General features: G+C 42.1%; 3 protein-coding genes across 10 annotated transcripts in view; 2 read left to right on the forward strand and 1 right to left on the reverse strand.

The window, feature by feature from the left end:
• The window catches only part of zmiz1a (zinc finger, MIZ-type containing 1a), a 114074-nt gene extending 105865 nt beyond the window's left edge, over window positions 1-8209 (forward strand). For 7 of the 8 annotated variants that reach the window (XM_042064787.1, XM_042064788.1, XM_042064789.1 and 4 more), the window contains 6 exons: window positions 308-375; window positions 1115-1183; window positions 2404-2654; window positions 2946-3112; window positions 3732-4016; window positions 4314-8209. In XM_042064787.1, coding sequence (XP_041920721.1) covers window positions 308-375; window positions 1115-1183; window positions 2404-2654; window positions 2946-3112; window positions 3732-4016; window positions 4314-4421 — 948 coding nt within the window. In that variant the 3' untranslated portion in view covers window positions 4422-8209. The remainder of the gene's footprint in view (window positions 1-307; window positions 376-1114; window positions 1184-2403; window positions 2655-2945; window positions 3113-3731; window positions 4017-4313) is intronic. The other variant, XM_042064791.1, reaches the window with a different exon arrangement.
• Window positions 8210-11609: 3400 nt separating this feature from the next.
• ppifa (peptidylprolyl isomerase Fa) lies at window positions 11610-14245 on the forward strand. Its single transcript, XM_042065582.1, has 6 exons — window positions 11610-11945; window positions 12214-12244; window positions 12475-12563; window positions 12847-12943; window positions 13468-13543; window positions 13737-14245. The coding sequence occupies exons 1-6, from the start codon at window positions 11805-11807 to the stop codon at window positions 13870-13872; spliced, it is 570 nt and encodes a 189-aa protein (XP_041921516.1). The 5' UTR covers window positions 11610-11804; the 3' UTR covers window positions 13873-14245.
• Window positions 14246-15722: 1477 nt separating this feature from the next.
• Window positions 15723-26662, reverse strand: part of zcchc24 (zinc finger, CCHC domain containing 24) — a 37736-nt gene continuing 26796 nt past the window's right edge. The window contains exons 3-4 of the mRNA XM_042065581.1: window positions 24967-25131; window positions 15723-20994 (exon numbers count right to left, since the gene is read on the reverse strand). Coding sequence (XP_041921515.1) covers window positions 20881-20994; window positions 24967-25131 — 279 coding nt within the window. The 3' untranslated portion in view covers window positions 15723-20880. The remainder of the gene's footprint in view (window positions 20995-24966; window positions 25132-26662) is intronic.

A 26662-nucleotide genomic window follows, 5' to 3' on the forward strand; every position in this document is an offset into this window, starting at 1 on the left:
CACTGGCAAATCCCTCCACACACTCTCTTCTGTCCTTGAAAGTGTTGGTTTTCAATTGTGTACATATTACATAGTGGAAACTTGTATATGCTTATATAATATAGTAATAATTCTATACTTGGTTAAACTTGCTGATAGTAAGTGTAAGTGTATGATATACTATATGTACATACCCTACGCATATGCACTGCATAGAAGTATAGTATAGTGTAGTCTCTCTTAGCATACTTGCATGGTGAATCAGACTGGGAATTCATGGCACATGGACAGATGGAAGTGAAAGTCCTTGAATTCTTTTCCTCTGCAGTGTTTTGACTTGGAGTCGTATCTGCAGCTCAACTGCGAGCGAGGGACGTGGCGGTGTCCTGTCTGCAAGTAGGTGGCCACGCGCTCCAAGGGCGCACAGCGTCTGTCTTTCTGTCTGGCTTCCTTCATCTCTCTCTCACTTTTGCATGGTGACTCTCTCTCTCCCTATCTCTCTCTCTCTCTCTGTCTCTCTCCCTCACCCTCTCTCTCTCTCCCTTGCTCTCTCTCTATCTCTCCCTATCTCTCTCTCTCTCTCTGTCTCTCTCCCTCTCTCTCTCTCCCTCGCCCTCCCTCTCTCCCTTGCTCTCTCTCTGTCTCTCTCTCTCTCCCTATCTCTCCCTCTCTCTGTCTCTCTCCCTCTCTCTCTCTGTCTCTCTCCCTTGCTCTCTCTCTATCTCTCCCTATCTCTCTCTCTCTCCCTGTCTCTCTCTCTCTCTCTCTCTTCTCTCTCTCTCCCTTGCTCTCTCTCTCTGTCTCAAATTCAAATTCAAATTTAAATGTGCTTTATTGGCATGACTCAGAAAATAGTGTTGCCAAAGCAGTAAACTAAAAGTTTCTTTTAGCAGTAAACTAAAAGAAAGAAAACTTATGTTTAAAAAAAAAAATAGTAACTAAATCCAGGTTTAAAGGAAACTTAAACATGTATTCTTAAATCTAAATCTAAAGGAAATTTATTTTTAAAAAAAACTGTATCTAAAGTAATTTACGATTTGTCTCTCTCCCTCTCTCTCTCTGTCTCTCTCTCCCTCTCTCTCTCTCTCTCGCGGTGCTTTTTTTATTGTTGCTAATAAATGTTTGTGTCCTTCAGTAAAAGCGCACTGCTGGAGGGGCTGGAGGTGGATCAGTTCATGTGGGGAATTCTCAATGCCATCCAAAAGTAAGTGCTGCCGCTACTCAAGGCAAGGCAAGGCCTATTTATTTGTATAGACCCTTTCAACAATAAAAACAAAAACAATGCTTGAACGTTCTATTTGGTTCCCAAACTACTTCCTCTGCATTAGAATGTTTTTCATGCTATATTAGCACACATGACCAATGGCTGCGGTCAGGCTTCTGCTACAATACTGAATGAATGAATGGCTATAACCCAATTACCTCAACCTGTTCTGCACTGAAATAGTTTTTTCTATTACCTTGTCTACATTATACTTTACTCTCCTATTTGTCCATATTATTTATGCTGGTCTCTAGACCTTACTCTTGCACTGTTGCACTGTTGGACTAATGTTGGACTACTTTTTGCACCTTCACTATGACACTCACTCTCTTGAGCACCTTGCCATGCACACATAACTAAGGACTATGGTTGGACTACTGTTTGCACCTTCACCATGACACTCACTCCCTTTAGCACCTTACCAGTCCCGGCCCTGTCACTACAAGCGTCTTATGCTTGATCACCCTCAAGCACATTGGACTTTCTTAATTTAATTTATATAGTGTATTTAGTATTTAGTTTTGTTAGTTTTCTTATCTTTCTTATCTTCTACTGTCTTTATTGTACAGTGGAGTTTATGTTTATACTTATACTTATGTTTACCATTTCTGCTGTAAGTGCATGTTGTGTGTGATGTCTGTATGCTACTGAGACCCTTGAATTTCCTCTTGGGGATCAATAAAGTATCTATCTATCTATCTATCTATCTATCCATTAAGATAACATATGGAATGTTAAAACAGAAGCCTTATGGGGCCAACTATGATGCTGATAATGGAACTCTTTTGAAAGGGTCTATAGTGCATTTCATACACGTGGCAATTCAATGTGCTTCACACATGATAAATGACAATAAAAAAGTAAGACGTAAAATATATATATATGTACATGAAACACCAACAGCAGGGAGGCAGTTTAAAAGTAAATGAGAGAATAATAAAAAAAAAGAAATGAAAAACATAAAAGCATAAAATAAAAAAAAAAACTCAATGCTGCTTAACCACTTGCTCTTTCCACTTGCTGTTCCAAGGACTCTTCTGAGATAAGGGCTTTGACTGGCCTGTGTATTTTGAATAGAGCACGCTGGATGCTTTTGCAGGATTTTTCCAGTCGTAACGCCAGTGATTTTGAGTGTTTGTTCCGGCTTTCGCTTTTCACAGCTCGGAGTTTGAAGAGGTCACCATCGACCCGACGTGTAGCTGGCGGCCGGTCCCCATAAAGTCTGACCTCCACATCAAGGAGGACCCCGACGGGCCGCTGGCCAAGCGCTTTAAGACAATGAGTCCGAGTCAGATGACCATGCCCAACGTGATGGAGATGATCGCCCAGCTGGGCCCTGGACCCTCGCCCTACAACTCGCTCCCCCAGCAGCACCCGGCCAACAGCGGGGAGTATGCCGGCCAAGGCAGAGGTCAGCAACCCCACCAGCCCTCCATACCTTTCTGCCTGCCTGTCATCTAGAGTGAAAAAGACTGGACCACTTTGTGTTATTCTAAGATTTATTAGAGTCAGTTTCTTGAACTTGGTGCAGTCATAACTGTCAGCAAGGCTCAGTGTGCAGGCCATATTCTCCTTTAAAGAGAATGACTCGCACCCCTGTTGTGTCTCTCTCTCTCTCTCTCTCTTTTAATCCGTTTCGTCTTTTTGTGTGCCTGCTGTGAGGTCATCCCGTTTTCACCAGTGTTTGTGTTTTGTGTGTCAGGCAACAGTTACCAGGGCCACGGAAACTTTGACTTCCCCCATGGCAACCCGTCCGGCGGAGCGCCCATGAATGACTTCATTCACGGCCCCCAGCTGTCGCATCCACCTGAGGGGCCCAACAACCTCATGGGCCCCGACAAGCCCCTCGCCCACGCCATGCCTGACTCGGTGAGCCCCCCCCCCCCCCCACCCCTCACCCTACACACACACACCTCTGACCACCCCCCTCGTCCAGCATCTCTTGGAAACCAACTGTTGTGGCCCATGCTGATGTGTAGTACATTAAGCAAGAGCACACTGGGACTGATCCACCAGTCTCTAGACTACTGCTCCAGTGGCCTGCATGCTCCATGATAGCGCTCCTTGGTCTTGGTCCTCGTGCTGTGGGCTGTAGTGTTCCATGCTGTTCCAAGGGGAGGCACTCTTACTTCTCATTCTACTGACTGTGTGTCTTTCTTTCTTTCGCATCTCGCTCTGTGTCCCTCCGTCTTCTCTCTAGTTCTCCCTCTGTCTTCCTTCATCTCTCTCTCCCTTTTGCATGGTACCTCTCTCTCTCCCTCTCTCTCTCTGTCTCTCTCTCCCTCTCTCTGTCTCTCCCTCTCTCTCTCTGTCTCTCTCTCCCTCTCTCTCTGTCTCTCTCTCCCTCTCTCTCTCTCTCTCTCTCTCTGTCTCTCTCTCCCTCTCTCTCTCTCTCTCTGTCTCTGTCTCTCTCTCTCCCTCTCTCTCTCTCTCTCTCTCTGCGTGTCCTGCTGTGGCTGACGGTGCTCTCTCGTGTCCCCTCCCCCAGATGCCTCACCCAGGCAGCACTGAGCCGTCCCACGCTTCCATGCAGCAGCAGAGCCTACATGCGCCGCCTCACCCCGCCAGCCAATCAGCACAGTCGCTGCACCACAGCGGCCCGCCCTCCTCCCAGCCGCCGGCCGTGCGCCAGGTCCCGCCCAATCAGCAGCAGCCACAGCCGCTACCCTCCAGCCTTAACAGCCAATCGCATGGCAGCGAGCTGACCTTTCACCCTTCGGAAGGGCAGGCTGGGGGCCAGGGAGCATCAGACATGCCCGAGCCCTCGCTGGATGTAAGTGTCCATCCATATGGCTAAGTGACTGAATGACACTCTCTCTCTCTTCCTCTCTCTCTCTCTCTCTCTCTGTCTCTCTTTCTCTGCTGCTGACATTGCCCATGTGCTTGCCTCTCTGCTGTTAAGTTCCATCAGTCTTCTGTTCCGTGCTTAACGTCTCAGCCACTGAGTTCTCCTGCCATATTGTAACCCATCTCGTCTCAGAGTTCTCCTGCCATATTGTAACCCATGTTATGAAATGGGTTATCTCACCATCCCTCACCCTGCTAACCATAATCCTGTTTTTCATGACAGCTGCTCCCAGAGCTGGCCAACCCGGAGGAGTTGCTGTCATACCTGGACCCACCTGACCTCCCGAGCAACAGCAACGACGACTTGCTCTCTCTCTTTGAAAACAACTGAACCCTTGTGGGGGAAAAAAAAAAACGTCAAAAAGGACGTCAGAGTGTGTGTGTTTGTGTCAAACAAACTGTACAGGACAAACAAACTGTAAAGTACCACAGTGTAAACACAGCCATGCACACACACTCACGCTCAAACACACATGTACAGGAAACACTTGCTCCTCTGCACCTCATTGTGTAAATATCTCCTTCTTACTTTTTTCTGAGCGTCTTTTTGACACATATGACAGCCATGTTGGTTGGCAGTAAGTGATATCTTTGAAATACTAATATGGAAACTGTGCAGCTATATTTAGTTCATATATATATATATGTCACACAGAACTGTGTGTGCTCATTAGGAAAAAAAGTCTTGTAGCATTTTTATTCTTGTTTTCCTTTTGTGAAAAAAGAACGACAAACTGAAAGACAAACAAAACTTTTTTTTTTTTCCCTGTGTTTGCCCAAATCTCTTTGGAATGTTGTTCTTTCAAGCATCACCGCCACAGCTTCCCAACCCAGATGTACGGCTCCAGTTGGACGCCAGCACTGGTCAACTGGTCACTCATCCAAGTTATTTCGGGGGGGAAAAACATATAAGCACAACAACAATACGCAAAGCCACAAGAGAAAGGACACTGATTGGGGCACATTTGAAAGGGAATAAACTTGCAACACAATCAGAACAACTGCCCTACACAGCCTAACCTCTCGGCGACACCCTGTGCTCTGTCATGGAGGACCAATCAGATGCTCTCCATTCCCATCTGCCCCCCTGCCCCCTCCACAACATTGTGTAGTCTTAGGCTATGGTGAAGGTGTTTCTTCTCAAAGGTAAATATGTAAATATACCTATATATTTTTTGTGAACAGAATCATACCTCCACCACTTTGAATCAATGACATCAATCCAAGTCAAGGCTGTTGTTTGTTTTGTTTCCACTTGTTTAAGTTTTGTTCTACCAGACGTCGGTCTGAGACATTGGCTCATTGCTATGTCAGTGTCACTTTGCAGCAGTCAACATGTCCAATGCTTTAGCAATGCAATGTGTCAGTCATGCTGGTTGGGAAAGTGTGGGTGGTCAGCAGACCTGAAATATAATTACGGCCAATCGAATTTGGAACCCCATATCATCTCTGGAGGGTCTGACCTGCTGTGGTCAGCTCCTCTGTCCATCTGAGGTGATGTTGATCCTGTTTAATGACAGTATGGCATACAGTATGTTCCAGTTGTGTTCCCTTTCTTTCACTGGTAGACCTTTTATTTATAGTCTTTACCTTTTATTCTTCACATTGTTTTCACCTTTAACTTGTCAATCAGACTTTGTCCTGTCAAGGTTTACGTTTGTATTGCATAATGTATTTTCATTTTCAATCTTGTAATCATTCTTCTTAGTTTGTCTTATTTGATAGTGCTACAGAAATCGAGAGTTCTTTTGGAAATGGTCATGGTTATACCAAAGTTAGCCCATAGGTGAATGAGCCAATTCAGTCATGAAGCACAGTGACTAAAGTGTTTCATATTTTCTTTTTAATGTGACTATTGTGGCACCCCAGTCATTTTATAAGTGGTCCTACGTAAGATTGGGGGATGAATTTTAGGGATAGTGAGGTGAGTGCAATAGTTATATTTTGAATCTATTTATTGCAGTAAGTGACTACTGCTGTCTTTATCATCAGATATAGTCACATTCCTATGAACTCCTACAACAGTACTCTTGATATTCATGTGTGTGCGCACACACACACACACACACACACACACACACACATCAGAATGCATGAAACAGTAGCCTACACTTTTTCCCATTTTGTCCTCAGCTGAAGTTCAATTTTGTTTTATAGTGATTGTTCGGCGTGAATTTCACCCTGTGGTCATTTGCATGATGGTCGTGAGCCAAACACACCCCCAGAAGCTTTTTTTTCCCTTGGTCGACCATTTGGTCGAGTTAGGACTTACGGGCTTTTCCCAAATCACGGAAATAACTTGCAGTGGTAGCTAGCAGCAGAGAGTAGATGCCATCAGGCAAGTGTTATTTAAATAAACTCTTGGTGTACTTACAAACTTTCCAATGCCTCGTTTTATGAGTACAGAACCCATTTGTACTACTGTAGAAGTTTAGTAACATTCCGGGCATTATTAGTGGGGTAATTTACGAGATACACAACGTGTTCCATTAGCACCAACGTTAAGCCATTGGGCTGATACATAGACTGATAGCGCTAACTCGACCAATGTTCGACAAAGAGGAAAAAAGCTTCTGGGGGTGTGTTTGGCTCACAGCCACCATGCAAATGACCATAGGGTGAAATTCACTCCTAACCATCACTTTAAGTCTGCCATTCAAAGTTATTTTCTGGTTGGAACGTGATTCCTTTCAAATATCACTCCCTGAGGTCACACATTTTTGCCTTTTTCAGATTTGTAATTCAAGTGTAGCTTGTCAATCAATCAGTCAAGAGTATTTGTAGCCATTTTCAGAAATTGCTGTTGATTTTTATACATTTTATTGGTATTCACAAAGGTCTGATGTTTTGCTTAACAAAATGCATCATAGTTCACATTTTTATCTACTTTTGCAACATTAGTGACCCATTTTTTTTTTTGTTTCCCTGTTTTCAGATATTCATGTTTTTATGAATATAAGAGGGCAACATGATTTGGTTTACATTTAGATTGCATTGGATTGAAATATGTAAGTCCTTTTGGCACCGTAGCACGATTTCAGTGATGATCATAAAGTGATGCCTATTCTTGTGTATTCATTTGATGTGTTTTTTGTTTGTTTGTTTGTTTTGTATCAACAATGCACTGCCACATGTTTGTGTTTCCCTCTAGTCACTTATTGACATGATGTCTGCAGAGAAACACCTTGTTCACTTTGTGGTTTCAGTTGTTTGAATTCTGTTGGCCTTCCACATGCTGTAGTTGTAGTCATTGAGAAGACAAGAAGATTGGGCTGAAAGAGACATGACCAGTGTTGTGACCATTGTCGGTAGCAAAATACAGTGGTGGGATCCCACAAGAGACGTAAAAGTCCACTCGTCTTGGCCAATAAAGGGGACAGTCAGACGTGGCAGAAGGGCCGAAGGGGCGGGGGGGGGGGGGGGGGGGGGGCGGGGGGTGAAAGGGATGGGTGTACATATGTAAATGATGAATAGAGACATGTTAACAAGAAATGTATTCATTTTCCCCAGGGGAATATGCATTGTGTATTTAGAATTTGTAAAGCTTGCATCCTCCTATCAAGACTCGAATTGTTTGGGTTAAATAAATTCTGTGTTTGTTTGCGTGTGTGGAATCTCTTCAGCGTTTGTTTCACATATGTATAATACTATGATCCCGTCTCTCAAGGAAGGGGAAGCCGAGCGAGGGTGGGGGGTCAAACGAAAGACATTTGTTTTACCGGTCTGTAATATTTAGCTTTCGTGTATTGCTCCATTACCTGTGTACTTTATAAGGTGCTACAAAAAATGTAATGAAGAAAATCCTGGGGGGAAATCAGGAGGTTAGGGACGTGGGGCCTGAATGGGTTCCAAAAGATTGTAACCAAATCCATAGTTTGTACAATTTTTACCTTGATCAGAGTCATTATTAAGGCAGGGGAGGATCTCAGTCGATTGGCGCCAAATGTGGCAATTGTCTTTCCGTTTGTACATTCTGTGTACAATCATTTCATATTCTAAAAAGGTCAGAACACAAAGAGAAAAAAAACACTAATTGTGATTTTTAGTCTTGCAGAACTGTATGTAGTTAGATGATGTGACATCCTAATATTTATCTAATAAATATGTATTCAGATGAAATGTGCATTGTGGTTGTGTCATGATTCTGTTGCATGTCAACATTATCTTAAACTTGCTTAAATATTCACCTAGACTGAAAAAGCACAATTTGGAATTGTATTCCAAACTGCCCCAAACGGGTGATCACTCAACCCTAGGTTGGGCTACATGTGGGTAGTCCTCACACATGTCAGATGAGGGCGTCAATGAGCCCAGCAGGCATTTTGCCTCTGTTAACTTGAAACAGAGGGACTGAAGATATGAATGACATGACAATTGGCATACCTTTGTTACAACCTTGACACAGCCATAAAAAAGTGTAGTACAGTTGTAACAGTAGCGTCATGAAAAATCAGTTCATTTTGCCATAGAGACGGGTTTCAACTCACCCGCACAGGTCATATGTTTTTATTTTCATTTAATTGCATTTGATATGACTATATAAATGGCACTCATGTTAACTTGAAACAGAGGGACTGAAAATATGAATGACATGTGATTGAACTCCACACGCTCAAATTTCACGAAGCAAATTTAAACAAACAGTTTAAACGAATTTTGCACAAAAAGAATGCTGCACCTTTTTATCTCTGGTCGTATTAAGTAGACCATTCATGTTTGGATGGCTGTAAGATTATACATAACTAGATGTACTGCAGAGCGGGACAAAATATGACCGCCGCCCAGTCCAGCACATTTTTTCCACAAAAATAAATCACGCTGAAAGGCCTATATGATTCTAACTGTCTCACTAAATTGCATTATCCACACTCAATTCTCACTGGTATCTGCTAGACAACAAGTACCAAAACATGATTAGTTCATAGATTTCACATGTAAATGCGTATGTGTCTGTGCATGCAAGCGTACATATGTCTACTGTGTGAGTATGTGTCATACGTATGATTACTGTGAATGTATGTGTGTGTGTGTATCTGTTTGTGCACATGTGTGCTCATGAAATGGGTTAACATGACCCCTGGAGGCAAACATACGGAAACAAATGGTCATCCTAGGCCCTACAGTTCTCAAGATATTCACAGAGAATTGTGTCTGCCCTAACCTCCTTTCGGGGGTCCAGTCCAGCGGGGGGGCTACAGATCAAAACGAAAAATGACGGTTCCATGCTATCCATGTGGGGGTACATGCCCACCAAGTTTTGTGTACCCCGGTCTTTCAGTGTCCCGGGAATCCTTGTTGGTGTACGTCACTAAATGTACACATAAATTATTTTATTGTAAGGCCCCCCATGAACGAAAGTACACAAAACTTGGCATGCATTCGGAGGGTGTCATAATGATCCTACACTTTCAATTTCGTGCAGTTTTGACTTTGTCAGCCAAAGATATTGTGATGAAAACACCTAATTTTTTGCTTTTTTAATTTTTAACTAGGTGGCGCTATACATGAAATAAGTGGTAATGGGATGGGTTGACATGCCCCCTTAAGACCAACATACATAAAAAAAGGTGGACCTCCTAGGCCCTACGGTTCTCGAGATATTCACAGAAAACTGTCTCCGGCCACCTACAGGCCAGTTGGTGTATAGTAACATAAATTAATTTATTGTGTGGCCCCCCATGAACGGAATTCCACAAAACTTGGCGTGCATACAGAGGGTGTCATAATGATCCTACACTTCCAATTTCGTGCAGTTTTGACTATGTTAGGTCACAGATACCTTCAATTACAACACCTCATTTTTACTTTTTTGTGTTTAACTAGGTGGCACTATACATGAAATGAGTGGTTATGGAATGGGTTGACATGGCCCCTTGAGATCAACATACAAAAAAATGGTCCTCCTAAACCCTACGGTTTTCGAGATATTCACAGAAAACTGTGTCTGCCCTACCCTCCTTTCGGGGGGTGCAGTCCAGCGGGGGGGCTACAGATCAAAACGAAAAACGATGGTTCCATGCTATCCATATGGGGTTACATGCCCACCAAGTTTCGTGTACCCCGGTCTTTCAGTGTCCCGGGAATCATTGACGGAAATTTGGGCATGCGAAAAAGAAAAAAAAAAAAAAAAATCTGACTAAACGCTTCGCTGCGCAGCGGTCATAATTACATGCTATGATCTTTCCGTACACCATATCTTGAGAATAAAACATTGCGGGTCGTGTCCATTATCGCGGTCCACCGCAAAGCCCACCGCGCCGCACATAGCCCATTCATTTCCTATGGAGAGAGGCAAGGCGGGGTTTACGCTTCCGCAATGCACCTTGGGAAGGCGGCGTGGCCATTCGAACAGAAGCGGCGCGTCAAGAACATAGACAGTAAAACATCGGTTAGCCAATGAAAAGTACATCCAAAGATCGGAGCAAGATCCTTCGTTGTAGTTCATGTCTATGGGCGCGAAATCGGGATCGAATCCTGTCTGCATAAAGAGGTGTGTCGATGACGTATTGATGAGCGATTTTCTCCAGACTGGAATGCTCAAAAATGCTAAAAATGTACCTGAAATGTTCAGAAGGGTTTGAGGATCATGAAAACGTGCCCAAAATTCACATTCTTAACTCTATAGAACCAAGACCTTAGCATATGTGGTAAAATTCTGAGCTATGCCCATAGACTTCAATGGAGCAGTCACTGCCTCTGCTCTGCATAAAGGGGGATTTTGACCCCCCCTCGTGCGATCCGGGTTCCCGGAAGTGGCTCCTGATGAAATATCTTGCTCCGCCTTAACAATCTTTGGTCTAATAAGGGGAGAACTGCCACCAAAGATTGTTAAGGCGGAGCTGCCACTCTCGGAAAACTTCCGGTTTCTGAACTGGTTGCAGTTCCTGCTGTGGTTCCACATGAGGGCGCTCGTCCACGAGTGCAGAATGCATGCGTCTATGGAGCTGTACCCCTCAAAATCCACTTTTCTCGGGATATAATTTTTTTTCAAGTAATTTGAATATTGTATTCGAAAGGGGAGGAAAAGAAAATACACTTGGTGGAGTATTATATTTTTTAAAGTCACTTAATTGTTCTAAAAAGCCTTTCAAACGTGTCAATGACGTCACTCATTAGCACAATGCTAGTGTGTTATGGGCAACAACGACCCAAACTGTAAGAAATCAAAAGGACATAAGTACTCGTTCATTCAACTTTTGACCTATAACCCATGTTGAAGTTATATAAACTACAATCAAATCTGAGATTTGTCAACGACAATCAGGTGAAAGAGACAAATTTAGCCGTCTCGCTCCATTGACTCCCATTCATTGTGCACTCGTGGCGATTGCCCCCAGTGGAAATCTGGTGGAACTGCAACCAAAATTCGGTACAATGGGACTTAATACGGAGTGGCCAGGCTCTCCGTAGACGGGCTCTGGCTCAACGTTGCGCTCCGCCCCACATTGAGCCCAGCCCCGATCTGCAAGCTGCAGCCAAACAATCTTTGCTGCAGCCAGGGGCTTCTCTTTTGCGGCAGTAACGTCATCTCTACGTAATGTGCGTAAGTTAGCATTCTTGCTAGTGGGCTACTTATGTAAAGCTAGTTCGCATGGTTGCTCGTCTCGTCCTCTTAATGCAAGTCTGGTAACGCAATTCAGAACACCATCACAAATAATTGATAGGTTCCACGTAGTCTGCATGCAATGCACGACAACACTGAATAGATGGGAGAATGTTGCCCATAAAAAATCGTTTAAAATATTGTTCGCTAGCCATTGCGGCTGCGAGACTTTTCTCTGGACCCACGAAAAACCCTGTTGTATACCTTGACATTGCTGCTGACGGTGAAGAAATTGGCAGGATCATAATTGAAGTAAGTGCAAATTGTGACAGTAAGTTGTGTTTTGCCACACGACCAGAGACATCATATTAATAGCTTAGGCTGCTCAGCCTCATTATATCTAAACAACTGGGAACGCCTCTCCACCACTACTAAAGGTCAATTCATAGTTTGCATTAAGCAGGATCTGTAAACTAGCATTATCACATACTGTGATATACTGATCAGTAGCCTAGGCTTGTAAGACTAGCTAGATATGCAAGTTGCCAATCTTTCACGCGCATCTTTGGATATTTTGCAGCTGAATGCCGACGTTGTCCCCAAAACAACAGGTAGGCATATTTAATGATCTGGACTACAGTAAGTAATGGCCTCCTTACACCAATGGGAAATATTATTTTAAGATGGAGTCTTTTAACTAATGCCACCCATTCATGCTTTACTCAAAAGACTACAATCTTTCAAGAATCTTTCCCAAATCTCGTCAAAGTTATTTGGTGTAAGGAGGCCATAAGTTGATTTTGAAACCTGAGTAATGCAAACCATGGTCTTTTGTCAACAGAAAACTTCAGGGCCCTCTGCACAGGAGAGCATGGATTCGGATACAAAGGTTGCGTCTTCCATAGGGTGATTCCTGAGTTCATGTGCCAGGTGCCACCACTACTGCTGCTTTTTCCACTACTGCTGCTTTTTCCATTGTCGCTGTGCTGTGCTGATGGAATTTTTTAAATTGTTTAAATTTGGGGGGGGAAATAATCTCATTTTATACTCCTGTACTGTTTGTCAACACAATCCAGGCCTGTTCAGCATTCCATTGCCACCAATGAGACAATAATAAAATGTCCAATAGCCCTCCAGGTTTAAATTAAGAGTGCATGAACACACCCCTCATTCTTTGTTTTGTGTTCCTTCTTTGCTCTAATGGCTCCCCCAGGGAGGGGATTTCACAAACCATAACGGCACTGGAGGAAAGTCCATCTATGGAAAGAAGTTCAAGGATGAGAACTTCAAATTAAAGCACACAGGTCCAGGTAGGGCCCGCAGTGTAAAGACTAATAAATGATTCTTTTGTATTTGTTCACCGACTGCCTATACTCCAGTTTGTAGAATATGACAGTGTCATTCTCAACCACCAGATGGTGATATAGACACTAACTAAATTCATTTTTGTAATCTGTGGGTGTATGACCTACTTTCCAAGAAAGCCGACATGACTTTTTCATGGCACATATTTTAGAGGTTGGGGAGTCAGTGCTGGAACAATACGAACAACTCTGTGAGCTTGATATGCCAATCATGTGTATCCTATTGTGCCATTCTGGAATGGTTGTAATTATTTTCTAAACAGAACAATTTACCCTTTCCAGATGTCTGCCCTAACAGAAGATGCAGAGTTGTAACTGTCAACAGAGACGGAAATAATAACAAAGCAGCTTGAAAATTATGTTTGCTTACCAATGCCTGTGTCTGCTCAGAATGTCTTCAAACTGTGATGAGTTTGAAGATAAGTAATAATTTATTTTGTTGGACATTTGATTAGTTTCTTTGTTTACAGGCACTTTGTCCATGGCAAATTCAGGTCCAAATACTAATGGATCCCAGTTCTTCATTTCCACCACAAAGACTGAATGGTAAAACACTCCTCCATTGGGCTTAACTAGCCATCACACCACTGTGAAGATGCATGCACAGCCAGAACTAATTGGCCTAATGACACACTGACCTATTGGTGTCAAATACATTTGAATCCATGTGTCATGAAACACACACAACACCTCTCAGTGCTCTAATTGGTCAATTGGTTGGGCTTGTTGTGTTTTACAGGCTGGATGGCAAGCATGTGGTGTTTGGCCAGGTGAAGGAGGGCATGGAGGTGCTCTCTGTCATGGAGTCCTATGGCTTGCATGATGGAGGGACCATCAAGAAAATTGTCATCACAGACTGCGGAGAGCTCAGATAATCTTACCGCAAGTCTGGTGCCATCCAGATTATTGTTGTTTCAAGAGTCAGGTTAATTATACAACAGCAACATTTGCTTGAAAATGACTTAAGCAACATGGGTGTATTTTTATGGGTTTATTTTACTGTTAACAACTGTTTTATTGTGATTTTGTACTTAATGTAAATAAGGAATGGAAAATGGTATAGAACTGGAAATTGAGTAGATTATCTATTGTTTCTTTGAGATCTTAAAATATTGTATGTTGGTATGCCTTGAAAATGTGATTTATAGATGCTTACTACGTAAGCACATATAAAGGTTGCAATCATCAGTTTGCAAATGTACCATTTTTAATGGCAAAATGAAAATACATTTATTTTTAAGCATGTCATAATAAGGGTTGTGTGGTGTTTGATTCACACTGAGAAGATTCTTCTTCAAATGCATCTAACACTCATATGAAATGTGAATTGAAGGTACACCGAACTCATCATATTAGCATATTATGGTGAAACGTGTGGGTGAGTGTGTGATGAATCATAATTTTTAAGTGAAAGTATTCCTGTACATTGCAGTTTATGCTGTGTTGTGTACGGATTGTAGTTCCTAACAGTGATAGCAGACTTGGTCAGTAGTTGGTAGATAGGGTGTAGAGCACACTCTACCTGTTGCATGAGAGTGTCTTCACTGTTTCCTCTGCTGGAAGGCAGTATGTGTCTATGGTGTGCTTCCTCAAGCTTCCTGACAGTAACCCAAGGCCTTTTTTTAGACTGGAGACCTCCTGCATGACTTCCTGTGCTCTAGAACAGGAAGTGACCTCATACCTGGGTCCTCATTCAGGCATGAGGCTGGGTACTTCGGGACTGATAAGTCTCTCCTATGCTCACTTTTGAAATGGTCAAAACTTCTCTGTAACACTGGAACTGGTTTACAGTAAAGAGAAGCAACACATCATTTTTGAACATGGTCTATTGTGTCCTCTATCTTTTAGTGCACAGAGAGTGGAAAGGCCCCCCTGTCATCCTGGAGAGGATGTGGTTGTAAAAAGTGAAATGTTGGCTCTGTGGAGGAGAGTGGACGCTCCGCTTATCACGTTAATGCCTCATGAAGGTACATGATTAAGCTATGTGGAAAAACACTCGGCTAAATGAAACCATATGCAGGCCAAAGCAGCCAAGTTTGTTTGACTTCTCCGATTACGTTGTTGCCATAGAGACATTCTCTCATTCCTGTTCTGTTTAAGCTTGCATTGTTGTAACAAACTTGATATAATTTGCGTCTCCACCCACTTGTGAAAGTTTGAGTTATTTGGAATGTGTATCACAATCATGGAAAGTTGGCTGGGGGAAAGAGGTCAGTCGTGTTGCCAACGCCAAATATTCTTTCAGGCCTCACATGTTTACAATCATCACATGCAATTAACTTATTCAATTTTTTTTCCCCTTTGAAGGATCTGGACAGCATACCAGTTTACAGAGAATGTGTGGGACTCGCTGTGGATTGTACAATTCCAGAAACACTGCAATAAGTTTGTTCTCTCTCTCTTCTCCACAGTGATTTCAGTGGCATTCAAATAATATACAGCATGGGCCCATTCAAAGTCCCAAAGTGACAACAGGTCCCTGTGGCTGGGCGCATGCTTTAGTTTCACATCCAATCACTCACTCCCCAGTTCCACATACAAATCATTACTGTGCTCAGACCACAACCTATACGCACTCCCCAGTGCAACATATGGCTTGTGCAAGCTTTTGCACACTCTCCCCTCCAACAGAGCCAGAATCAAATCAAAACAACATCCAGTTAGGCAGGGAGAGAAGTTTTTTTGCTTAATGGAGCTAAACAAAGAGACAAAAGGACGCAAAAGCTTGTATTCTGTGTTTTAATTCAACAAATTACTAAAAGCAACTTGAGCACTAACAACTTTTTATTTTTCCTAACAAACCAATAAGGCACATGTTGGAATGCCATTTCATGGACAAGAAACAACAGAGTTTTACAGTCTTTTCTTTTCAATTTTCCAGTCAGACCTTGTTTTCCAACCATTCTCTGAGTTCTGTCCAATCCAATTAGAGCATTACAATGATCTCAAATATGTTACAGACATCATGGACATAAACATGAGTTTCTAACTGAACTCGACACAGTACATTCAGTAAATATGTAAAAACTGGTATACTGCTATAGTGAATAATGCAGTTGTTGACTAGTAACAATCAGTTATTAGTAAGGTGTACTCTACAAAAAAGTTTGCCAGTTACTTGGACAAACTAATATTAAATAGTGTATACATTGCACATAGTGATTTTCTTCATTCAGTTAACATAACACATGCACATGCAAACTCTACAACAGGTCTTTGTCTCTCGTTCTACATCAGCTAAAATAGGCTCTTTCCTCTAGACTCAGCGGCTTTAGTAGGTGCACTGTACAATGGCAAGGATCAGTATCAGCCCCATTTCCCTATGAGCTGTCTGTTGAAGCTTCTTTAAAAGCCTCTGACAAAGAAGAAAAGGAAAATGGATTTTTACATTTGCTCAATCATTCAAGAAATGGTCATTCTCTTCCCTAGAGGTAGGGTATCAGATTACTACCAAATCTGACAGAGTTATATTGAAGGATATTGTGATAGATTATTTAATACTGATAATATCTCTATCAAAAACAAAAACAAAATGGCTTATAATAGAGAAAGGGCATAATAACTATGTACCACCCACTGAATAATAATCTATGTAGACATCAATATTTTCTTCTTAGTGTAGCTTTGTTGCATATTTTATACAAAAACAGAATTGTAAAAAAAAAATCCTTCCATAAATATTTCTGTAGGATAAACCCTCAGATTATTGTAAAACATCAAAGGAGAACTCCCAGCTTGGTTTGTATCTCAGCAACAGGCCCTTTTTTCACATAGAAAGCTTCAATATTGCATCATAACATTTCAGTACACATAATATGCTTGAAAAAGATGGCCATCGAATATATACACAAAATAAACATTGTAAATATCTTTGTAAGGGAGAAAAATCTCTTGTATTGTTTTCAATTTTGCTGTAGAATTTTATAACATCTATAAATGTTTCCAAAATACACATATCTTTCATAGAAAATAATTCTGTATTGTAAATGAGCTATAAAAGTCAAGTATGAAGTATGTAATTCAAGACAAACATCTGCAAAGCACTTTTATAATTTGTTTTTTGCATGTGCTATATTGTGTTACTCTTTCCATAACGTCAATAGTACTCTATAGTATCTCTACTTACATTGAGATTTCAAATCAAACTCCTAAGCATCACCTCTTCAAATCCACCCCCTCTGTGATCTACACTCCAAAATTAAGAGGTTCTGAGCAAAGTCTGTCTCATCCCTGACAGAGAACCATTTTTGATGTAGAACATCCTTTTTTTTAAAAAAGTAATTACATCTAGACCACTACATGAGTCCATGGTTTTACAAAATGATCAAAAAAGGATAACCCTGTTATATTTTGCCCAGAACTTTTAGATGCACAGTGAGATGTTTCCATAATAGTTCCCTAAAACACATGGTGGGATAAGGAATAGCAAGATGCTAAAGCCACAGTCCTCGTCTCTCATTAACAGCCAGCACTGGCTGGGTTCACAGGAAAGTACTCGACTATACAAAAAACACAAATGAAGCACACTAAGATTCAGACAAGTGACATCTCTACTCCTCTACTCTATCTCTGATTTCATAAGTAGTCCACAATAGGCTCTACAGCACTACTGACAGAACCTCTTCTTTGTGACAGTACTTACTGATAGAGATTAATGACTGATCCCAAAACTGCAGGCAGAGGCCTCTTGGCTGCAGCTTTAGACAGCTACACTCAGTTCTGCTAATGATTAAAGACATCACAAATAGCAGGCTTGATAAGTTGTCTGTCAGCCCTATCCGTATATGCAACTCACACTGAAAACACCACCCTTCTACTAAAAGCCACCGCCTAAAAAACGCAGTTAGTTTCATGTTTGATGTTCTCATTGCACCAAATTGGTGCCTCACAGTATTGCATCCTAGATTATTTTATTTCAAGCAAAGTTGTCTTTGAACAATGGATGATTAAAACCGACACTTCCACACTCTTAATATTGTTTTCCATTCCGGTAGTGACGCATGCTGCTGAGCGGTTGGCACGGCTAAGTAAAGCATGCACCCCGGCATCTCATCTAAGATGGTCGCTTCATCTAGCCTCTTTGATACTACAACCACCTTGCATCTATTATACTGCAGCTTTGAGATCTTTGAAGGCTGAAAATCTGCTTGTACACATGTAAAAGTAGTTGCTTGTGTTTTAAGTAGAATGGCAAGGTTTCAAGAGTGACTGCACTAGCAATACAAAATGTCATATTCAGTTGGACAGTTATCTTAGCCCTGTAAAATACATGACTGGGATTTCCCTATCCTGCCTCGGCCTGATAGTTGTAACATACCACAGATGGACCATTCCTCCAGACCTTCTACAATATTATACATCACAATCTTCTCAGCTTTTTTGACTGAGGGAGGAATTCAGCCATTGCAAACTACTAAAGCTCAAAGTACACATACGAGGATAATAACAGGACCAGATATACTGACATCAGCCTTTTAAAGACACTTTACTTCATTTCTTAAGAGAATGTCAGGCAACTTTTCTTTAGCTAATTCACAGATGGCAGACTACTGTGCGATTTGCCACAAAGACTATGTTCTACTTGGAGGGGAATTAGTTTACACTTTCAGTGCTACTGGGATCATTGCATTATCATCCCATAGAAATTCACATCTTAACCTCCTTCACACATGACTTAACCAACCATAGTTCACAAAGTTCTAACAAACTGACATCAGATCTATCCACATACTGCTCAGATCATTTCCCTTCATATACAAATTTTCTGCTTGATATAACAAACTGAATTTACCTCAATGTATGAGAAATTGACAAACTGCATTCCTGGTTTGAAAAAAAAAAAACATTATACACATTCTGTTTCCAATCAAATGTGTCTTAACCCATATATACATCAATTTAAAGAGAAAGCCCTCTTTTTACCAAAACAATTTCCAATGACTTATCTGTACAAGATAAAACTATATAAAATTTCACAAACTTTTTGATGTAACTACGCTCAACATTGCCATTTTCAGTGGTCTACCTCTAGCTCCACGCACCTATGTCTTCCAGCTCAGTTTTACCAAGATTCTCACGAAGGAGCACAAAGGAATTTGGGTCTGATTCAACCAGACTAGTCTACCTCCTGTAACCTTTACCAAAGCTTCACCATAACATACAGTCTGCCACCTTCAACATGTCCTCTGGTCATTCACATCCTTCTCTAAATGGAAGTCCTCACTATCTTCCCCCTGTCCTTTTTTTGTGACTTTACACTTTCCCACCTTCACCTGACATGTCTTTCTCCACACAGATACACCTAAATCAACTACACACCAAAAACCTTTATCATAACAGCTGTCCAATATTAAAAAAAATAACATCACAATCGAATAAAGCAAGTTTACACTTTTATAACATTTCCGCATCTGTCTGAAAGCCTGCTACTACAACTTAGAATGAAGGCACTTGACATTCACAACTATGATGAAGCTGCTATCTCTGTTAGTCCTGGTGGGGCATATATCCCATGCCACTAAGAGTTTTCTACCTTGTTGTTTCTTAGCTTTGAAATACATATGCATATATGCATTTTTCATGATCACATCCTGTGGTCAAAACCCTATTCTGAAAGTTACAATGTGACGTATTGATTTATTTTACTAGTATCTCACAAGTGACCTGTCTGCTCAGCTATTAACAGACATCTCTTTTAATATTTCTACATTTTCCTCAGCTGAGGCACAGAGTCATGTACACAGAGATGTGCACATTGCATAGGTAATAGGGGATACGTATGGGGGATTTCTCTAAGCCCTTATTCATGACTAAAATTTTTCTCTGTTTGATGTCTTAACATGATGGCAGTTTTTTAACACTCTTAGATGCCTCTGCCTGCTGCGGCAAGTCTTTAAAAACATTCTCAGACAGGACTTCCTCCAACAACAATATATATACATATTTGTGAGGTTTAAATAAAGTTGGTCATATAATATATACTCCTAATGTTTCAGCAAGGCAAGAGCATTGTGGCAATTTTGAACACAGACTTTTGCTATCCACGGTAAACATTGGACTCGAATGGAATTGATTCCGTTCTATCTCCACTGTAATCATTGCATAACGGTATTGCACAGAAGCTTCTGTCATGATTAAGATTCTTCATACGCATCAGTGAGCGAGTAAAAGCGTGTGAGCAATGCAATTTTTTCAAAGGTAAATGTATAAGGTATGTAGCATCCATAAATATATAAACCGTACATCAACCATAAAGAACCTGACTGCTAATGGGAAACGAGACAATCCTATTCTACAGTAGTTTCTAATAGCAAGTGGAAGGGGTTACACAACAGTATAAATGTCCCAGTTAGATTGATTCAATTGCACTGTCATAAAGATAACAAAATAAATATGCGACACAAAAAGCCAGGGATGAACAGTCCATTATCCCTCTGTTAATTCACAGTTAATATGATGTGCTGTAGACCCAAAAAGCCTCACAAGACTGCAAGGGCCTCGCTGATTTGACCAAATAATACAAGCTAGCATCCCCCAGCACACCTGCTTTGTTCACTTGGCGGGGACAATGAACACCGATCTCTGTAAACACAATAAGAATCAACAGACCCAGTGGTGAGGTAATCCACTGTGTCCCTTGTGGGAAGCAATACTGTCAGTGATCAAGAAAAACACCCTCAATAATTCATTACACACAAATTCAGAGAAAATAAACGCTATTTGTGGCCATGGTGGCACTGGACAGAATTGGCAAAAAAAGGCATATTTTGGCACGTTTCACTTCTGCTAAGAGCACTTTGAGGGGAAGGGAGGGGGCAGGAGCTGGACAAGGGGACGTCTCACTGGTGGGTGGGTGGGGGCGGGCAGGTGGTCTGCTGAGTGGGTTATTGCACGCGGCGGCAGTAGTAGCCCAGGACTTTACATTTCTCACACAGGTGCTGGGGATGCTCCTTGCTCTGGTCCGAAACATCCAGGCCATCAGGTTTCTCCAGAGGTCGCTGCCAATCACAAAACACAAGGTCAGTCAAGGACAAGGAGTTTCATTTACCCTCTCACATATGGCACACTGGTCAAAATATAAGACTAGCCTGAGTGCATTTGAGGCCTATTAGTTCTGTTTATGTGCATTATATGAAAAATAGCTCTGATTAACGCGGCAAGCTGTTTTTTATTTTTATTAAAGTTTCTTCACAAATCTTGCTCTGCTGCAATCATTGGTTTTCCACCAACACAGCTGTTAGAGCAATGTTTAGTGATACTGTCATTATTTCCAGTCCGATGTGTTAGTGTGGAGAAAGGAAAAACACTTTAACACGGGCCAGTGAAAAGAGACAATGCCACATTGGCCAGGCCCACGGTATTTCTCTGACTCGTGTTTGGCCACTCTCAGTCATCATTTGGGGATCACTTCACAAACTCCTGAGTGCCGTGTGTGGAGGTTGGCGAGTCCCAGTGGATGGGGTTTAAATGATGAGCCTTGGGACTAATGAGAACAATGTTGGGCAGGAGGCTCTTTGGCACCTCGAGGCACCTCGCGCTGCTTCCCAGGCTTAGTGCTGCACAGATGTCAGGCCCTCTCCCTCAGCACATTAAAAAGGCCAGCGCTAGACGCAGTCCTCCCCACATCCAATCCTCCCAGATTTCACAGCAAGTTATGGCAGGCCAGGGTGTTTTATTTGATAAAGTGGCCTCGACTGGCTCAGAACAGACAAAAGGCATCTACAGTACAACTCCTCAGCTTTCCTGGGAATCTTTGGGAACAGATGGCAGTGTGAGAAAATTGAAGGGAAAACATACACACACACGTTTTATTCATTTCCTGCAGCCAGTTCAGTGGAGTCCTTTCTGAATTTGTGAGATGCCTTTGATATATGTGGGCCGTGCTAGAGGATCCAAATGCTGACTGAGTGAAATATGTTAAGTGAGTGACTCTGCAAATGTGAAGAATTAGCCTGTGAGTGGGGCTCACCACAACACACACACTAGAGGAGAAGAGCAGCGCTTTCCCACCAGCAGGGGAAAATGAACTCTCTCACTCGCTTTCTCTCTTTCTTCCTTTCTCTTGCACTATCACTCTCTCTTTCTCTTTCTTTCACTCTCTCCCTCCCTCTCTGACTCACAGGCATAAAGTGCTTCTTGTGTATATTAATGCTAAGCTTGTGAGAATAAGTGCAGCGAATGCTTCCCTTCCACTGTTACTATAAATACAGCTCTGTTGCACAAGCACCCTGAAATGATTTCAAAGCTCCAGTTTCCATATCAAGCCAGAGACCGGCTTCTTTTTCACACAATGTTTTTACTGACGCAACGTGCACTTCAGTGATTTATTCCCTGTAAGAAAACTTAACCGTCCATAACACACATAACACGGATGGTATTTTCCTCAGCTCCTGTGCCTGCCAAAGGCAAGGGCCCTCACCGCTGGGGTCAAAGAGGGCTGGAGTCAGACGGACGCAGCACTGGTTTCTCGGGTTACAGAGGAAGGCCAGATCACACTATCCAATGCCATTACCTTGTAACACTGAATTACAGGAAAGCTGCTAGATGGAAGTAGGTTTCGAGTTCATGGGTATGTTGTGGATACTGCCTAGTGTCCCGTAGTTTGATCATTTCCAGTGATTGTCATTCAATGCACAGGATTCTAGCCCTTCTAGAACAAGCAAATATTTATTTCAGCCGAGATGGTAATCGCTTATGTTACGCACTGGCTTCAGAGCAGACGCTTTTTCCACATTCAGCTTGTTACATTAAATCACCATCTCAAAGGCAAGTTTTACACTGACAGCCACAATCTTGAGGCGCACATCATCTGTCTCTGAACCTCTAAAATTCTGACTGTTCTGATATCAAAACACAATTTAAAACAAATAACTCTAACTTATGAACTACCACATATAATAAACTCATTAAATGTACAGTTTTGACACCAATGAAGGAAGGTTAGTGTGCTCACCCAATATTTGAGGGGCAATTGAAACTAGGTAGCCTAGGAGTTACACAAAGATAAGGATAAATATAGCTGCAAGCAGCAATGAGGGGGCCAAGCAGGTAGTTCAGCAGGCCAGATTTGCCATGTAAGTCAATGCCGTTGCATCAGACATATAGCCTTAAGCAGTCACAGAAAGTTCCATGCCAAACAACTCAAGATTGGCTGAGTTACAAGGTCAAGTTTTACATCAAAACATAACTGATTTTGTGGAGCTGAACCAGGGCTGAGTGTCGCCGCCCCCTCCCCCAGCCAGCCCACCGCCACAACCGCCCCCTGCCCATCCCACCCGCCCCACTCTTGCACGCACGCTTTAGAATGAACTGGATGGAACTTGCTGTCATCAGTTTCTCATCAAAAATAAAAGATTGACTGAGATATGATCACACTTGCTGTGATTTAAACATAGTGGTCAAAAATTAACGTCATTGGGTGTGTTGAACTCAGCTTGGCCCAAGGATTCCAATGATACCTCATTTTGCCATTCGGGTCAACAGGTCAAAAGTTACGTCTGTGAACACAAGTCCAACTTTGGCCTGTTGGTGGCGCTAGAGCGCTTGAGGTGCCGGCATGAAACTTGGTGAAATGAATTATTGGACTGTCCCCAATTAGTGTGCAAAATTTTATAACTTTTTACCAGACGGTTCTATGGGCTGCCATTGACTTCCATTGCAAAATAATGCGCATCAGCAACTACTGGCCAAAATGCATTTTTGTCAATTACGGTGCCCCTTAGAGGTCAAATGTCACCAAATTTCTTGAGCGTCCTCCCGATGGGGTCTGAGGTACATGTACTAAATTTGGTTTTGATATATGAAAGCGTTGCTGAGATATGAAATCACTTCCTGTTTGGCGGCTTCGCCGCAAATTTCGATTGGCTGGTACAGGTCAATGCTTCTGTCAATTGTTCCAGAAAGCAATGCACTCATCGGGCATGGTCTGAAGATGGTCTCTGCCAATTTTGGTGAAGAACAGATGAAATTTGTGACCTGCGAAAACTTGTACGTGTTTTTGATTAAATCCAATATGGCGGCCGAATCAATTACGATGACATCACAAGTTGGCTTGGGTCGGCCTAAGGACCTCCAACAGTATTACCAGACACCACTAGTGCGTTTTAATTCTAAGCACAACTGCAGCTACAGGCCAAAAAGCATGTTTCTTAATTACAGCGCCCCCTAGAGGTCAAAGGTCACCACATTTCTTAAGTGTTCTCCTGATGGGGTCATAAGTCTACCTACCAAGTTTGGTTTTGATAACTGCAAGGGTTGCTGAGATATGAGCTCACTTCCTGTTTGGCGGCTTCGCCGCAAATTTCGATAGGCTGTTATGGGAGAACGGTAATAGTTCCGAAGACGAAAAGCACGAGCTGAATGAGGCTTGGTCTGAGGATGATCTGTGTCAAATTTGGTGGGAATCAGAGAAAATATGTGACCCCTGATACATTTTAAGTGTTTTTGATGAAATCCAAAATGGCGGAAAATCCATCATGGCGGAAAATGACGTCATAGGATGCGTTGAACTCGGCTTGGTCCAAAGATTCCAACGATACTTCATTTTTGATAATCGGCCATACGGGTCAAAAGTTACGTGCATGAACGCACGTCCAATTTTGACCTATTGGTGGCGCTAGAGTGCTTGAGGTGCCATCATGAAACTTGGTGACATTAATCATGGGACTGTCCCTAATCAGTGTGCCAAATTTCACAACTTTTCACCAGACGGTTCTATGGGCTGCCATTGACTTCCATTGGCGGAAGCGTAATAATAATAAGAAAAGGTAGAAACACAATGGGTGCCTTCGCAGCTTCGCTGCTTGGCCCCCAAAAAGCATCTGCCAAATCTCATAACCATAACATACCAGATGGGATTTCAATGAGTGCAATGCGAGGTGGAAGTCTGGGATTGATTGCATTTTGACTTCCAGTTATGGATTAGTCGGTCACATGCTTAACTGGAGTTGCAAAGACCCACATTGCTGTACCTGCTTGTGAGGGTACACGTTGATGTGGCACTTGATACATTCTTGTCCCATGTTGGCCCACGAGTTCCCACTCATCCACTTTCTCTTGCACTTGGGGCACTTGTACTCTCCGAAGCAGCGCTTCTTCCCCTGGTACGGAGTCAGACCTTCCCCTTTGGGCCGGGCCTGCAGCAACACAGGACAGAGAGCACGTTATTAGCATTTATGGCAACATCGCAGCTCGTCAACATCACATTACACATACATCACAGAAATGGGCTGTGCACAGGTTTGTGCTCTGAAAATGAATGTAGCAAACTAGCACCTTCTGTGCTTCTTGTGCTGCATCCTGATGACAATAACATTCATCATCACTATGTAGCTTCAGTTAAAACACTTTCCGCTAAGACTGTGGGCGATATTTCTTTCAAATGTTCCCATCTGGCCACAACATCTTTTACTTTCAAATATATGATGTCTACACACAAAATAACTTGTATTACCATTCTTTATAAATGTATAGATTTCAGTTGGCGTGTTTCCAATTTTGAATTTTCTCAGAGAATGGGCAAGATGGACCACAACAATAACATACAACCAACAATCAGAGAAAGAGAGAGAAGGGAAACACTATTTACTTAAACATGACACTCCTACGCTGAGATCGCTTTAGCAAGACTTTAAGCACAAGCGTCTGTCTAAGTCAGCCCACAGACACACTATATAGGGACTGGAATGTATCCAGGATGGAAATACATCATACATGTCTTACATTATATAACAAAACTCTACTTCTCATTTGGGGCTTAGATTTCACCTTTTGGCATCAATTGTAAGCACTGTATCACTACACAGGAGGGTATAATTATATAAGGAGGGCAAAGATGTCTAATATGCTTCATATTAAAAGCAGTCATCTGTGAAATGTTTCAATTAAGCACCCTAACACTTTATGCAGCCCACTCTCCAAAATGGCCAATTGTTTTGCTACAATACCGTACAGTAGCTATCACTACAGATTTGTAACTGCTTGGTGTAAGCAGCTATAGGCCATATAAAAGCTGTCTCCAGTAAGCTGTGAACTAGAATTGGGAGTCGTCTGAAGAGAATGAGTTAATGGTGGCATTAGTATCTAGGCCACAAAAACTAGAGGAAGAAATTTCAGTTTTTCCTTTAGGGTCCCACAAATAAAACTTCTACGTTGGTCTTTGATAAGTGACAGAAATACAACATCAGAATTACAAAACTTTACTCATGTTAAGGAAAACCTGTCACATGTCATATTTAAAATCTATTCTTTCATTGCAGATGTTGGTCTTGTTTGCAAACAGTAACAAAAAAAATAAAAAACATGACTTGCAAGGTGCATCTGGTCTGATCTGTAAACTACAGTACAAAAACATGGCAAAGTATTTCAGCACACTGACTCAGAGGCTTGGGCTGTGCATGATAGTGTGGATAGTGATATCTGGCATCTGGGTGTTTCAACAACCTTCAACAGATCCCTGGAGAGCACTCACCTCCACAGATGTGTGTGTGCTCTCTGGGCATGTGTTCTATCAAGCTGGCCAACATGTGCATGTCATTAGATGACTTTCTGCCTTGTTCTTTTTTATCTCAAATCACTGCTGTGCAATAATTACTTCTACGCAGACCATTCTTCATTTACGGTGCACCTTTTCATGGCAGCAGACCTTTACTGAAAGTCTGAAATAGA

Source organism: Alosa sapidissima, chromosome 16, assembly GCF_018492685.1.
Source record: "Alosa sapidissima isolate fAloSap1 chromosome 16, fAloSap1.pri, whole genome shotgun sequence".
NCBI classification, from domain to species: Eukaryota; Metazoa; Chordata; class Actinopteri; order Clupeiformes; family Clupeidae; genus Alosa; species Alosa sapidissima.

What these genes read in the sequence shown, in the direction of transcription:
- ppifa (XM_042065582.1), top strand. Translation starts at nt 11,805, where the DNA reads ATGTTGCCCATAAAAAATCGTTTAAAATATTGTTCGCTAGCCATTGCG. An exon ending in CGTTGTCCCCAAAACAACAG is followed by an intron (nt 12,245 to 12,474) that starts GTAGGCATATTT and finishes TTTTGTCAACAG; the next exon opens with AAAACTTCAGGGCCCTCTGC. An exon ending in TCCACCACAAAGACTGAATG is followed by an intron (nt 13,544 to 13,736) that starts GTAAAACACTCC and finishes TGTGTTTTACAG; the next exon opens with GCTGGATGGCAAGCATGTGG.